The sequence below is a fragment of the Mus caroli genome, unplaced genomic scaffold, assembly GCF_978045245.1.
Source record: "Mus caroli unplaced genomic scaffold, Mus_caroli_1 scaffold_9, whole genome shotgun sequence".
Lineage (NCBI taxonomy): Eukaryota > Metazoa > Chordata > Mammalia > Rodentia > Muridae > Mus > Mus caroli.
Genome location: NW_028227264.1, coordinates 98,748,159 through 98,761,229, shown reverse-complemented (window position 1 = coordinate 98,761,229; position 13,071 = coordinate 98,748,159). Strand labels below are relative to the sequence as shown.

The window sequence follows — 13,071 nt, the reverse complement described above, 5'->3', positions numbered from 1 at the left end:
GAGTTTGGAGGGAAGATGTGTGCGCTGGGAACTGAACTCTGGCTTTCTCCTAACTACTGAGACATCTTTCCAGGACATCTTAGATATTACTACAGAGACCAAATATTTGTATACATGTTTCAGAGTGAAATTAATGTTCAGATGCTCTGTTTAAAAGGCCCTATCCTCTGGTCCAACAGCCCCTCATATGGCATAGATAGGATTTCTTGGAAGCATATCCATGTTCGGAACTGTGCTGTGAAGCAGACTGGCACTTCTGCACGTCACGGTATCTCCTGACAGCAGAGTCCCCTTTAGGCTTTGCAAAGGGAAACCAGGAGATGGAGACGGCAGGTGGATGGAGTGGAGACTTGCTCCCCCTGCCCCTGAGCCTGGAGGAACAGGTCTCTTCTCCAGGATTCTGGATTCTAATAATCCCAGGCTCTGCCTGGAAGACTCTACATCAACGGGTGAACAATATCTGTTTCTGGAAAGATACAGCACATTTGTCTTGCCTTCTAAGTTTTTCAAGTTTCATTTATTCTTCATAGAAAATTTGCTGTTGTAGAAGCAAACATTACACATAACTAAAAGCGCACATTACAATGTCAAGTAGAGATCAAACTCGCTTCATTATCTGATGACCAGATGGACTTGGGCAAATTACACCAATGAGGTTAGACTATGATGTACGAAGGCTCAGAGAGGGAATTTTATTCAATGGATAAACACACTTTTTCCTATTACAAACTTAAAATTACACACACACACACACACAAATTCTTTTTTTTTTTTTTTTCTCGAGACAGGGTTTCTCTGTATAGCTCTGACTGTCCTGGAACTCACTTTGTAGACCAGGCTGGCCTCGAACTCAGAAATCCGCCTGCCTCTGCCTCCTGAGTGCTGGGATTAAAGGTGTGCGCCACCATGCCCAGCTCTACAAATTCTTTTTATATGGTATTTAGCGGATTTTCACTGTGACATAGAAAAAATATTAAGTTTTGTTCCTTAAACTTTATTTTCGAACAGTTTCAAATTAGAGAAATGTTGCTATAAAAACAACAGAACAACAACAATTCTAATAATAACATTGATTCTGTAATTCTGTTACAGTTGTCATCTAGTTCTCCATCTACACCAAATCTCTGACAAGTTGCTGGCACTGTGCATGTTTGCCTGGATTATTACAATACTGTGTTCCAAGGAAAAGGCCATCCCCGACATAACGATGGCATTACTAGGAAAACCAGCAAACTTAGCATTGGTATTCTCATCTAAAATTCAGTCTCCGTTGAATATTTGTCAATTTTCTCCTCTTGGTGGTGAGGTTGAACCTACTCCTCAAGTAAGACAAGCCGTCGTCAATCAGATGCTGTAGTAATGTTCCGGAGAAAGAGTTTCTACATGATCAGGATCCAGTAGAGAATCACACTGCATTACCCTGCATTTAGTTGTGATTAAACACAGGATTCCACGTAACATTCCATCTACTGACATACCACCCTTCTATGTAACAAATAACTTTAAAGGGCACTTGTTTTATCTTCTTTTCTTGCTGGTTTTGTTACAAACAATGCTGGGATAAGCACACTTTATAGAGACCTTTGTATTTACATCCTGGTCATCCTTTAGGGTGACTCACTATGTATCATTTAGGGTCTAGCTGAGCAGCATTAGCTGGAATGTTCGCTTTAACAGGAGGAACTCCCTATAGAGGTTTAGAAGTTTTCTTTAAAGGTGAGAGAAGTTTGGAAATAAGATGAGGTAGCAAATCCACCGACTAACAACCTTTCTAAGGCTGGGGAACAAAGGGAAAGACCGGCTCTCAGATCCTAGACATTCAGAGGGACCCTGTGAAGCAAAACACTGTGTTCCCAAGGAGAGAGGAGGAATGTTCATTAAAAAGACATGTTGGAGAGGAAGAGGAAATGCCTGACATTCCTTCTCCAGCTCCTCTTCAACTTAACACAAACAAGGAAAGAATTGTACTACCAGAACCACAGAAACCCACCCAAAACTGCAATGATTTGGAGAAAGCTTAAAAGTACATATAAAATCCTAGTCTTATCGTTATCTCCAGGGAAGAAAACGAAAATGCCGTCGGAATAAAAAAGAAAGAAAGAGAGAAAGAAAGAAAGAAAGAAATCAAATTACTCTGAAATATTTGTCAAATGTAAAAGTCAAATCAAAGCCGGGCGTGGTGGCGCACGCCTTTAATCCCAGCACTCAGGAGGCAGAGGCAGGCGGATTTCTGAGTTCGAGGCCAGCCTGGTCTACAAAGTGAGTGCCAGGACAGCCAGGGCTACACAGAGAAACCCTGTCTCGAAAAACCAAAAAAAAAAAAAAAAAAAAAAGTCAAATCAAAGCAGTCTGAAGTTTAAGTCCTGGCACTGGCTGCCTGGTTCAGCAATACTGTTCTTTCTCTGTGTTTGAGGATGTATGTGTCATATATGAGATCTTCTGTGATGTCTGACTGTTCCAAAAGTAAAAGAAGGGAACTGACAAGAGCCAGAACTAAGCAAGATCTAGTGCTGGCCTCAGTAGCCAAGACAATAAGGTTGTAAATCTCTCGGAAGCACCATTAACTGTGAATCTAAGGACTGACAAAAAGTGTACTTTAGCAGGCCACCCCCTCCCACCATGGAGCTCATTGTCAAAGAAGGATCAGGGCTAACTCCTCTATCTAAGCAGTACTCCAAAACTCAAACTCTAACGGGCACCAAGCACAGAGGGCAATAAGTCATGTCACTTTATTGCACAGCCCTGCAGATGGCCCCGAACTCCTCTGGGTGGCCAGGAAGCTCTTCACGCTGACATCCTCCAGGAGACAAGCATTTTCGGAGTGCTGCCCCTGAGTAATTAATTTCCTGTGTGAAAGCTCGCTGCTGCCCTTGCATTCCTCAGGGTGCATGTGCTCTCATCTCAGAGGATGTTGCTTTTCCACAGGAAGAGGAAGGAACCAGTTGTCACTGGATGTGTGGGCTGAGCACGGCGGGCATTTTCCGCATGCCTTCGCCTCAGCTGTGGGAACTGGGGACGCAGCTTGGATTCCCGGCCAGAGAGGAGGCTGGTGGTGTCTCTGGGGCAGAGGCACAGTTTAGAAACATAGTACAGCAGGAAGTTAGAGGCAGAAATAAGATCTGCAGCTTCCACACCCGCAGTACCCAGAAATGTGCGCACTTTCTAAAGGGATTTGCAACATCTATTTACTTTGTTAGGCAGCCAATTGCATATTACAAGGAATTCTTTTGTAGAGTTTCCTGTTTTAAAAGATACATTTAACAGAGAAAAAGAAACCTCTCTTGTCACAGTAGTAAAGAAACAGAACAAAGTACTTGCTAACAAGGACAATTTATAAAAATTTGATTTGTATACAGTTTTTGGTAGATTAAATGAATTTTCCTTCCCTGTGACTTTGAAAGATAAAGAAGCTCAAATTAGCAATTTTAGGGGGGAGGGAAATACACCTCAATCGCATAACTTAGACTTCCTGTCATGATTTTTACCGCAGAGCAGATTACTGTAGGTGGGAAATGGCGCTCTTGGCCTACACCATTTTCCTTCACAGAGAGAAATTGAACAAAAGATAATGGGAGCTCCACGCACAGAAAGAAGCCATGCTCCTTTAACACACCAAACATTTCTGTTGATGCTGCTTTAAAAGTCAGTTTCAAAGAGGACAGGGGAAGGGCCAGTTCTGCATTGAAGCTTTAGCAGTTTCTGTAACAGGAGGCAGTGCGGTGCTTTAAGGGCACAGACCTAAGGGGTCAGGAAAATTTCCCCATCTCTGTTTCTTCTGTTTTAAAGACTGTATCTGGAAAAAAGAAAACATGTTTCCTACCCTGAAGGAGGTGGGTGGAGATACAGTGCAGGAGCAAGACAGATACCGCAGAGCCACCCAGACAGACACCTCAGAACACCCAGACAGATACTGCAGAGCACCCAGACAGACACTGCAGAGCACCCAGACAGACACCTCAGAGCACCCAGACAGACACTGCAAAGCACCCAGACAGATACTGTAGAGCACCCAGACAGACACCTCGGAGCACCCAGACAGACACTTCAGAGCACCCAGACAGACACTGCAGAGCACCCAGACAGACACTGCAGAGCCACCCAGACAGACACCATAGAGCCACCCAGACAGACACTGCAGAGCCACCCAGACAGACACTGCAGAGCCACCCAAACAGTGCTTGAAAACACACCAACCTCTCCGTTTACTGTAAGCCAACAACATATTTGGTTTTTAGAAATCATATGTGCTAAACTTACAAATCAAATGCAGCCTTATTCGCTGTAGCAAAGTTTAAAAACCTTAAAGAGAACCTGACCTTCTCCAAATGACGCCCGTGAGTAAGCCTGGGAAGTTAGAACAGGGAGAGGGAAAGAAGGCTGGGTGCCAGCGCCCCGTGACTTACAGGTGCTCTTGCATGATTCTTAAAAACTATTTATATTATCTGTGTGGACGTTTATGCTGCATGCAGAAGAGGGTGGGTGCCCTGGAACGGGAGTTACAGATGGTGGTTGGTGGTCAATGTGGGTGCTGGGAATTGAACCCGGGTACTTTGGAAGAGAAACCAGTGGTCTTAACATGCCCTCCAGCCTGCACGTGCATCTAAAGCTGTCTAAGTTGTACATTTTGGCTGAGGGACATTTGAATTTGCAGACACTGTTTTTTCAAATAAGTCCTTCCAAATCTTTGCTTACATAAGCAGTTAGGAACTGAAATAACTCTGAACTAGTTACACAATGTTGTCTAGTAACCAGGATGTACTGTTGCCACAACACCCGTGGAAATATTCTGTCTGCAAGTCTACTCTCCCTGTGTCGGCAGATGTGTCAACACAACATTGCTTTATAGGTAGTATGTACCATATGGTCCATGAAAGTGGGCAACTGCTCTCTTCCCTCAAATAGGCTGATGTAAAAATCTTTTGCAAAAGAGAAACCAAGCGTGCTCTGCTGAGAAACGTGACTCTAAGTGACATTTAGCAGGGCACTCCTCAAAGTCATAGAAAAGGCAGAGAATTTCCTTCCCCTGCTTCCAGAACCTAAGACAAGAAAACTACCATTATTTTTCTGTCCCTGGCTCTTTGTCAAAATGAGGTTGAGGCAGAAGATATTCCCAGCTGCCCTGAGATTATTCAGGGCTACACCTTACTATCCCCTGGGAGAGGAGATAGGGAATCCCACAGCTGACATCCAGTCTGTCAGGAAATCCTCTTGGCTCTGCCTTCAAAATATCTTCAGAAGCCTGCCATCTCTGACCCTCCCTTGCTCCTGCCTGTGTCAAGTCACCACTGCCCTTAGTTCCTTAGTTTTCTAGGTCCTTGTCCCCAGTGCCACTGCGGCACTTACTCAGGCGGCACCTACCATGTGAGAGGTGTCTTGACCACACTCCTGCATCCTCTCCCAGAGTGCTTTTCTGCACTTTTGTAGAGTTTTTGATCCACTATCCTAAAAAAGACTCTGTTTTTGACTGAGACTTCCCCGTTTCTCTGAGTGGGATGTAGAATTGAGCTTTTCTGGACAGGTTTTAATTTATTGCTTCCTTTTCGTTTCTTTAAAGCTGAGAATGGGGAATGACCACAGAGCAGCTCCTCAAGAAATACTTATTGCGGGACATGGATGCATATGAGAGCGAAGCCTGGCAGGATTCGGTCATATCTGCCACCTGTTGGTAAGGCAACGTAAAGACCCCATGTGCCACCTGTGAAGGAAAAAGGCTAAGGCAAGACAATCTCCAAGCCAGCTCAGGGAGGGAGGAACCAGGCAGAGACAGTATGGGGGTGGGGGTGGGGAGACAGGATGCAAGGAGGAGAGGGATCAGAAGTAGATTACTGTGCATTTTATTATCATGGTGCACATTTTCAAAAATTTTAAAGGAGCATACTTGCTTTCTTACCTGAAATATTCCAGTTTGAAAACACACAAACAAACAAACAAACTATAATAACAAATCCTACCTATCTCTCCTCAGGCTAAGGGATGATTTCTCTTGGAAAAGTCTTCTATTGCCTTCTCCAGGTGACTGATCATCTCTTTGGGAACACTGCCCTCACCAACATTTCTGTGACAATTCCCCATACCGGACATGAGGGGAACTCTCCAGCTGACGTGTTCCCTTCACTGCTATCTTCCTTCCCCTGCCCAGGGTGGGTGCTGCTGGGCCTTCTCATCGGAACAGCTTGCAGTGCTTCTCTGGGCAGCCTGTCTTTATTTTGGCTAATGGTTTAAAGAACTGCACATTCTGGGATTTTTTTCCCCCTATAATGTACCTTGAAAGTCTCAGTTTATTATAAATAATTAATTTGACCTGAATGCTGTCTCTAACTCTAAAGAAAGGCATAATTATATTTGCTCTATGCATTGTGCTCAAGATAGAGATAAGGAATCCAGAGTCTTAGCAATCCACGGAACAACGGTGAGAGTTCAGTTTCTTCATCTACTTGTAGGACAAATAATAAAATGAATACAGTAGGCTAAGTTGTGGGTGGTGGCGCATGCCTTTAATCCCAGCACTTATGAGGCAGACGCAGAGGGGTTTCTGAGTTAGAGGCCAGCCTGGTCTATAGAGAGAGTTCCAGGGCAGCCTAGAGCTATACAGAAAAGCCCTATCTCAAAAAACAAAAAACCAACCCCCCCCCCCCAAACAACAACAATAACAAAAACCCCAAACCGTCAAAAAACTTTAAGACTACAATTTACCTGAAGGTAACAGGTTACTTTGTGTGTGTGTGTGTGTGTGTGTGTGTGTGTGTGTATGTGGGGTGGTGAAGAGGGGGGATGGGGTGGTAGTGTATATGCCTGTAGGTGGCAGTATGTAGGTAAACGTAGAAACCAGAGGTTGAATTCAGGTGTCATTCTGGGAAGCCATCCACTTTGTTTTTTGAGATTAGGTCTCTGACTAGCCTGGAACTTGCTAACCAGGCAAGACCGTCTGGTCAGTGAGCCCTAAGAACCCTCATATCTGGGCTCTCCTCAGCTTGGATTACTGGCTCTCCCCACCAAACCCAGCTTTATACACAGTTTTTGGGAATTAAGATCCTCCTCTTCACATGGTACACACTTTATCGACAGTGCCATCTCTTCAGTACCAACAAACTCCTTCATTATATTCCTATTTGAGGAGAGTGGCAAAGAGAATCTGAAATACCCCACCCTGTGTAGCCACATCATAGATGGCAAATGCTAAATGCCTATGTATAAGTGCACATGTTAGCAATGGAACTCGGGTTTCTTTCAAGCATGCTAGCCAAACCTCAACTGCTGAGCTATATCCTAGCCATCTCTGATTCAAAATCTGGTGGCAGAACCATGGTCTATTTCTATGAAAATATTAAGACTAAACCAAAATCCTAAAGAAACGAGTCTTTAAAAAGCCACCCCCCAAAAAAAACAACAACAACAACAAAAAAAACCCTAACCAAGCAAACAAAAACAAAAAACCCAACCCTATATATGTGACTTGATTATAACCAAAATAAAGATTAAGGCATTTGAGGTGATAAACATTCTAAAACCATGACTACATGATAGCCAATACTTTTGCAGAGAATCATTTGGGGGTGGGTACAACCAAGCTTTAAAAACACAGACTGGTAATAACTCATTTTTTTGTTTTTGTTTGTTTGTTTGGTTGGTTTGGTTTGGTTTTTTCGAGACAGGGTCTCTCTGTATAGCCCTGGCTGTCCTGGAACTTACTTTGTAGACCAGGCTGGCCTCAAACTCAGAAATCCACCTGCCTCTATCTCCCAAGTGCTGGGATTAAAGGCATGTGCCACCATGCCCGGCTTACAACTGATTTTGTTACCCAAATATTATATCAAAATTTCTGTCAGGCATTAGAGACAGAAGTACAAGCCACAAAGATACCAACAGTTACTTTGTATGCCTTAATTTCTCCTCTATAGTGAGACACTAGAGGATAGCTAAGACTCACCTTAGTGTAACTTCTATGTGCTAGCCAAACTGTTACAGGCACACACTCCCAGCCCTTTGCCTTTCATATATAATAATCATATATAATAATATATATATAATCTGGTGGCAGAACCACTGGTCTAGGGGCTGGTGAGATGGCTCTGGTGAGATGGCTCAGTGGGTAAGAGCACCGGACTGCTCTTCCGAAGGTCCGGAGTTCAAATCCCAGCAACCACATGGTGGCTCACAACCATCCGTAACGAGATCTGGCGCCCTCTTCTGGAGTGTCTGAAGACAGCTAAAGTGTACTTACATATAATAAATAAAATCTTAAAAAAAAAAAAAGAACCATGGTCGATTTCTATGAAAATATTAAGTCTCAAACCAAAATCCTAAAGAAAAGAGTCTTTAAAAAGCCACACACCCCCCAAAAAAGCTCACTATATAATTCATGCTAGCCTCAAACTCAAAACCCTCCTGCCCCTGACTCCTGAATTCTAAATTAGAATGTGCCACGGTGTTTGGCTTTGCTACTCTAAAGTGAAGTCACTGGTGTTCAACTGCTTTGTTACATAAAGGCAGTTTCACATTACTCAGGCTAGTGCTCCCCTCTTGTGGATGACACTCCTTCATCACAGTTCCACAAATACCACATAAACTAGCTGGTTCTGGTTCTTCTGGGTTACCGTCAAGGGATAAGTACCCTTTGTTCTAGCTGGTGACAGGCCCACCTTCAGAGCAAACTTGGTTTCTTTGTTTTTTGATTTTTAAATGTGAGTACACTGTTGCTCTCTTCAGACACACCAGAAGAGGGCATCAATCCCATTACAGATGGTTGTGAGTCACCACGTTAGTTGCTGGGAATTGAACTCAGGACCTCTGGAAGAGCAGCCAGTGCTCTTAACTGATGAGCCATCTCTCTAGCCCCAAGTCATGAGTCTTTGCAAAGCTTAAAGGGTACCAGGAGGGAGAGTGTGTCTCTTTTTTTTTTTTTTTTTTTTTTTTTTTTGGTTTTTCGAGACAGGGTTTCTCTGTGTAGCCCTGGCTGTCCTGGCACTCACTTTGTAGACCAGGCTGGCCTCAAACTCAGAAATCCGCCTGCCTCTGCCTCCCGAGTGCTGGGATTAAAGGCGTGCGCCACCACGCCCGGCTAGAGAGAGTGTGTCTCAAAAAGAGAACGAAAACTCTGAGATAGTTTCTAGGTCAGGAGCACTAAGGTTGAGCTTGCTGGTGACTTTCCAAGCTACGTTATCTACAGAATACAAAATCAGCTCACTGGAACATATAAGGTCAGAGGCATGGGGTGTGTCAAATTCATTGAAGACTAACTATAGGGAGAGCACTGTGCCAAGTTTTAGATAGCTAGCTAATGTTTAGTTAGATAAATTTAATTGGACAAGTCACTCATCCGTGCAGAAATGCTGATGGTTTGTAGATGTGAGCACGGTAAGTGCACAGATCAGCTCCACCACAGACTCCTGCCTTCCCTTCACAATGAGGGCCTGCTTGCTACTATGTGGCTCCTGTTGCTGCATCTTCTCAGAGAAGAACATTCTCTACTGGTACTAACTCTGAGAGGACACTTCATAGCTGTAGAACTGTAGTACTTCCTGGGTACAGTCAGAACTCCCTTGCGCTAGATTCGCTTCTTAGCATCTACTTGAGTCTATATGTCAGACTGTGTTTCTTTAAAATTTTACCCACAATACTGAACTAAATGGACAGCGTAGTGTCAGTGTAGTCACAGGCAACACTGTTCTTCCTGTTCTCAGAGCAGGGCTTGTGCTAATCAGCAGGGTTACTGTGATTTGTGTAGAAGAGAGGGCAGACACAGAAGGTAGATGGCTCAAACTGTCTCTGAAGCCTTCAGATACGCAACATATACAGATAATTTTTATAAACAAAATTGTAAGTAGTAGAGATACTTTATTTCTGGATAATCCATCAAGAGAGTAACATAGACAAAGCAGAGGAACTGCCATTCTTAGGGCAGTACAGTCTTCTCTATGACAGCAGGGTAGCACCCCAGGACAGGGAGCAGGGGATGGGGGCAGAGGATGGGGGACAAGGGAGCAGGGAACAGGTAGCAGGAGGCAGGGAGATGGGGGGGCAGGAAATAGGGGGGCAGAGGGGAGTGAGCAGGAAACAAGGGGGGCCGGGGGAGGGTGCAGGGAGGGTGAGTTCGACTGAGTTTAAGATCTTCCAAGGTAAAACTGTTCTGGAAATGGTTGCTGCTCCCCCTGGTGGTAATTTAGAAACTTAGAAATGACTTTGTATACAACCTTGCTGTGCTGAAAGGTTAGGTCACCGAGCTCACGCTTTATCCCCGATTCTTTCACTTTGTAAGGAAATAGACTGTGATAAATGGTGCAGCACTGCTTAAGTTAGAGAAAGACAACTTACTGTGGTTGAATCGAAAGAAAGGACATCCACCACGGGGGGAGAAGAGCTCTGCAAATCCATCACCTCACGCTTGGGATTAATCTGTGTGCACACATGAATAAGTCAACGTGACATCCTCTGTCATAAGGACCAATACTAAAAAAAGAGAAGTATTTATAATTTATTCTAAAAATAAAGCATATACTCATTGATAAGGGCACAGATATTGGCAAACTATGATTTCACTAAACCTACCTACACACTATTGACAATGTTGAAGTTAAGCAAGAAATGGCCATTTTCACATTCTAAAAGCAATGCAATTCACCTACAGAGGATATTAAAATAGAAAGACCCACCTCGAGAGATGCAGAAAATATCCTAGCCAGTACATTAAAACAAGAAAAAGAAATACAATGTTAAGATGTATGAATCAGAGAGGAGATAATAAAGTTTCATTTAAAAACTCAGTGATTACCACTGGAGAACTAAACAGAACCCACTTCTGAGTCCTCAGCCTCACTAAGAGAACCAAAGAACACTGCTAGTCCCACTCAACACACAGACCCAAGTGTATTTCAACATGACGTTAAAATATGGATAGTTTCATTGACTTGAAAGTTTCAAGTAAACAGAAAGTTGTACTGTGGATGGTTTGGAAGCAGGACAAGGTGTGGGTGGGAAACAAACACCATAAGATTCAATGGCATCTGTCTCTAGACAAGGATGATGGACCGTTTTAAAAACTGGCTAGGTCCACGGATCCCGGCTAGCAAGGGTCGGCAGGAGATAAGTAGAACGCAAACGTGATGATCAAACGGTAAAACCAGCAAGAACAAAAAATTTACGGTTATTATTCCAACCAGAGGTGGAGAACAGCATCTGAAAACCCGGAAAAGCAAAAGCTGCAAGCAAGGGGGAATGAGCCTGTGATTGATCACAGCTGCTGCGGGAGAGCTGTGTCACCGTGAGGATCATTATGATGTTGAATACCGGAAGGGCGGAATATCTAACATCTGTACACAAGCTTATACACGGAAACGTAGAAAACAGAAATCCCATGGAAAAACAAATCTCAGAATCGAAACCCTCAGAGGTGCTCTGCAGCCGTGAAAACGGCAAGAAGCACCATTGCTAACACCGGAGTGCTCTGTCTCCATACCGTCAGCAGCGTGCACGGTGCTTTGTAACTGCAGAGACTGCCTGCGAGGTAAAGCCACCGAGACACAACACGGCTCCGTACACCATATAAATGTGTCAGTTCACGTTATAAACACATCTCAGGGTTTTTATACGAAATAAAAAGGCAAGTTATAGGAAAACATACTCAATACAACCCCATTTACCCAAGACTTTCTGACCATTCAAAGCTAAAGAGTATTTAATTGTAGATTTGAAAATACGTATGCAGTAAAATTGCAGGGAAAGGGGACCGGGTTCCTGGATCGATGAGCACCTCCAAGAGGAGTTACTTCTAAATTCAAAGGCCCCAAGGCAAACCAAAGAAAACACAATTGTTCTCAGTTCAAAGGAGAGAGCCAAAGAGAAGCCAGACGGCAGGACCGCACTCGGTACACTCAGGGTCAGAAGAAAACTCAAGCTGACTGCTCAGTGACAAAGGACTTAGAAAGGAAACACAGCTTGACACAACTGCTCAACACCAAAATAAAAACAAAATATACTTTAGAAAACAAGTCCCAGAGACAGGGTGAGCTAAAAGAGTCCATGTCCCCCCCTGCCCCCCCCAACCCCCCCAGCCTTCCTCCAAACTGGCTGAGCAGAGCCATGGTGCAAATGAGCAGTTGACAAAGGCCAAATTACAAAGAAATCTGGGAAAACTACGAGGCTGGAGTCTAAGTGCTTTAGAGAGACCCATCTCTCTAAAGAGAGAGACCCAGTGGGGGAGACACTGGACATTGTTCTAACTGTGGGCTGAGCCCCAGGCAAGAAGTGCCGATCACTGCTGGATTTAAAGCACTCAGGCTTGAGGGGGCGGCGCTGTAGTGATGGTTACTAGATGTAGATATTTGTACATGTGAGTGTGTGCACACTTATACATGGGACTGCACCATGGCACACGTGTGGAGGTTGAAGGACAATCTGTGAGATTTGGACTCTTTCTTTCTACCTCGTGGATCCCGGGGAGTGGACTCAGGTTGGCAGGCCGGGCTGCAGATGCCTCTCTTTAACTGCTGAGATAGCTTGCTGGCCTGGTTTTGCGTTGGGGGTCCATCTCGTCATGGCTATGCACCACAAGGTGGCCTCACTCTAGGTCCTCTTCCCTGTGATTCCCGAGTGTTGGAATCACAGGCACACGTGCCACCATGCTCAGTCCTCTAGCTGTCGTTTTAGAAATACATCTGATAATTATTCAGCCCACTGTGTGACAGTGGAGGTGCCCGCTCCAAGACACAGTAAAGGGGCGGGGGGATAGATTTGTGTACGAGAATGATGGAGGACAGTTGGCCCAGTTGGCCAACACTTCTTCCTTCCAGCGGTTTTCCAGCAGAAAACCAACACCTCCTCCTCCCTCCGTCCCTGTGAAGAGGAGGTACACGGGCCTACTTTATGCCTTTTAGTCTTAGGTGAGGGGCCAGAGAGCCACGGTAGTCTTTTCTCTAGCGCCACCTAGTGCAGGTATAAAGAAGCTCATCAACTTTGCTTTGCTCCTGAAACAGAAACTGCTCTGAAAGTTTAAGTCCTAACCGAGGAAAGAATAGGCCCCTCCTGTAGAAAATCGTTGACTTCCTACAAGTTTGGAATTTATTTAACTAATAGTGT

At 44.3% G+C, this 13,071-nt stretch overlaps 1 protein-coding gene across 3 annotated transcripts in view; it reads right to left on the bottom strand.

Annotated features, from left to right (window-relative positions):
• Poc1b (POC1 centriolar protein B) overlaps window positions 1-13,071 on the bottom strand; it is a 99,253-nt gene that overhangs the window by 28,894 nt on the left and 57,288 nt on the right. For all 3 annotated transcript variants that reach the window (XM_021174527.2, XM_021174528.3, XM_085843118.1), the window contains one exon: window positions 10,312-10,392. In XM_021174527.2, coding sequence (XP_021030186.1) covers window positions 10,312-10,392 — 81 coding nt within the window. The remainder of the gene's footprint in view (window positions 1-10,311; window positions 10,393-13,071) is intronic.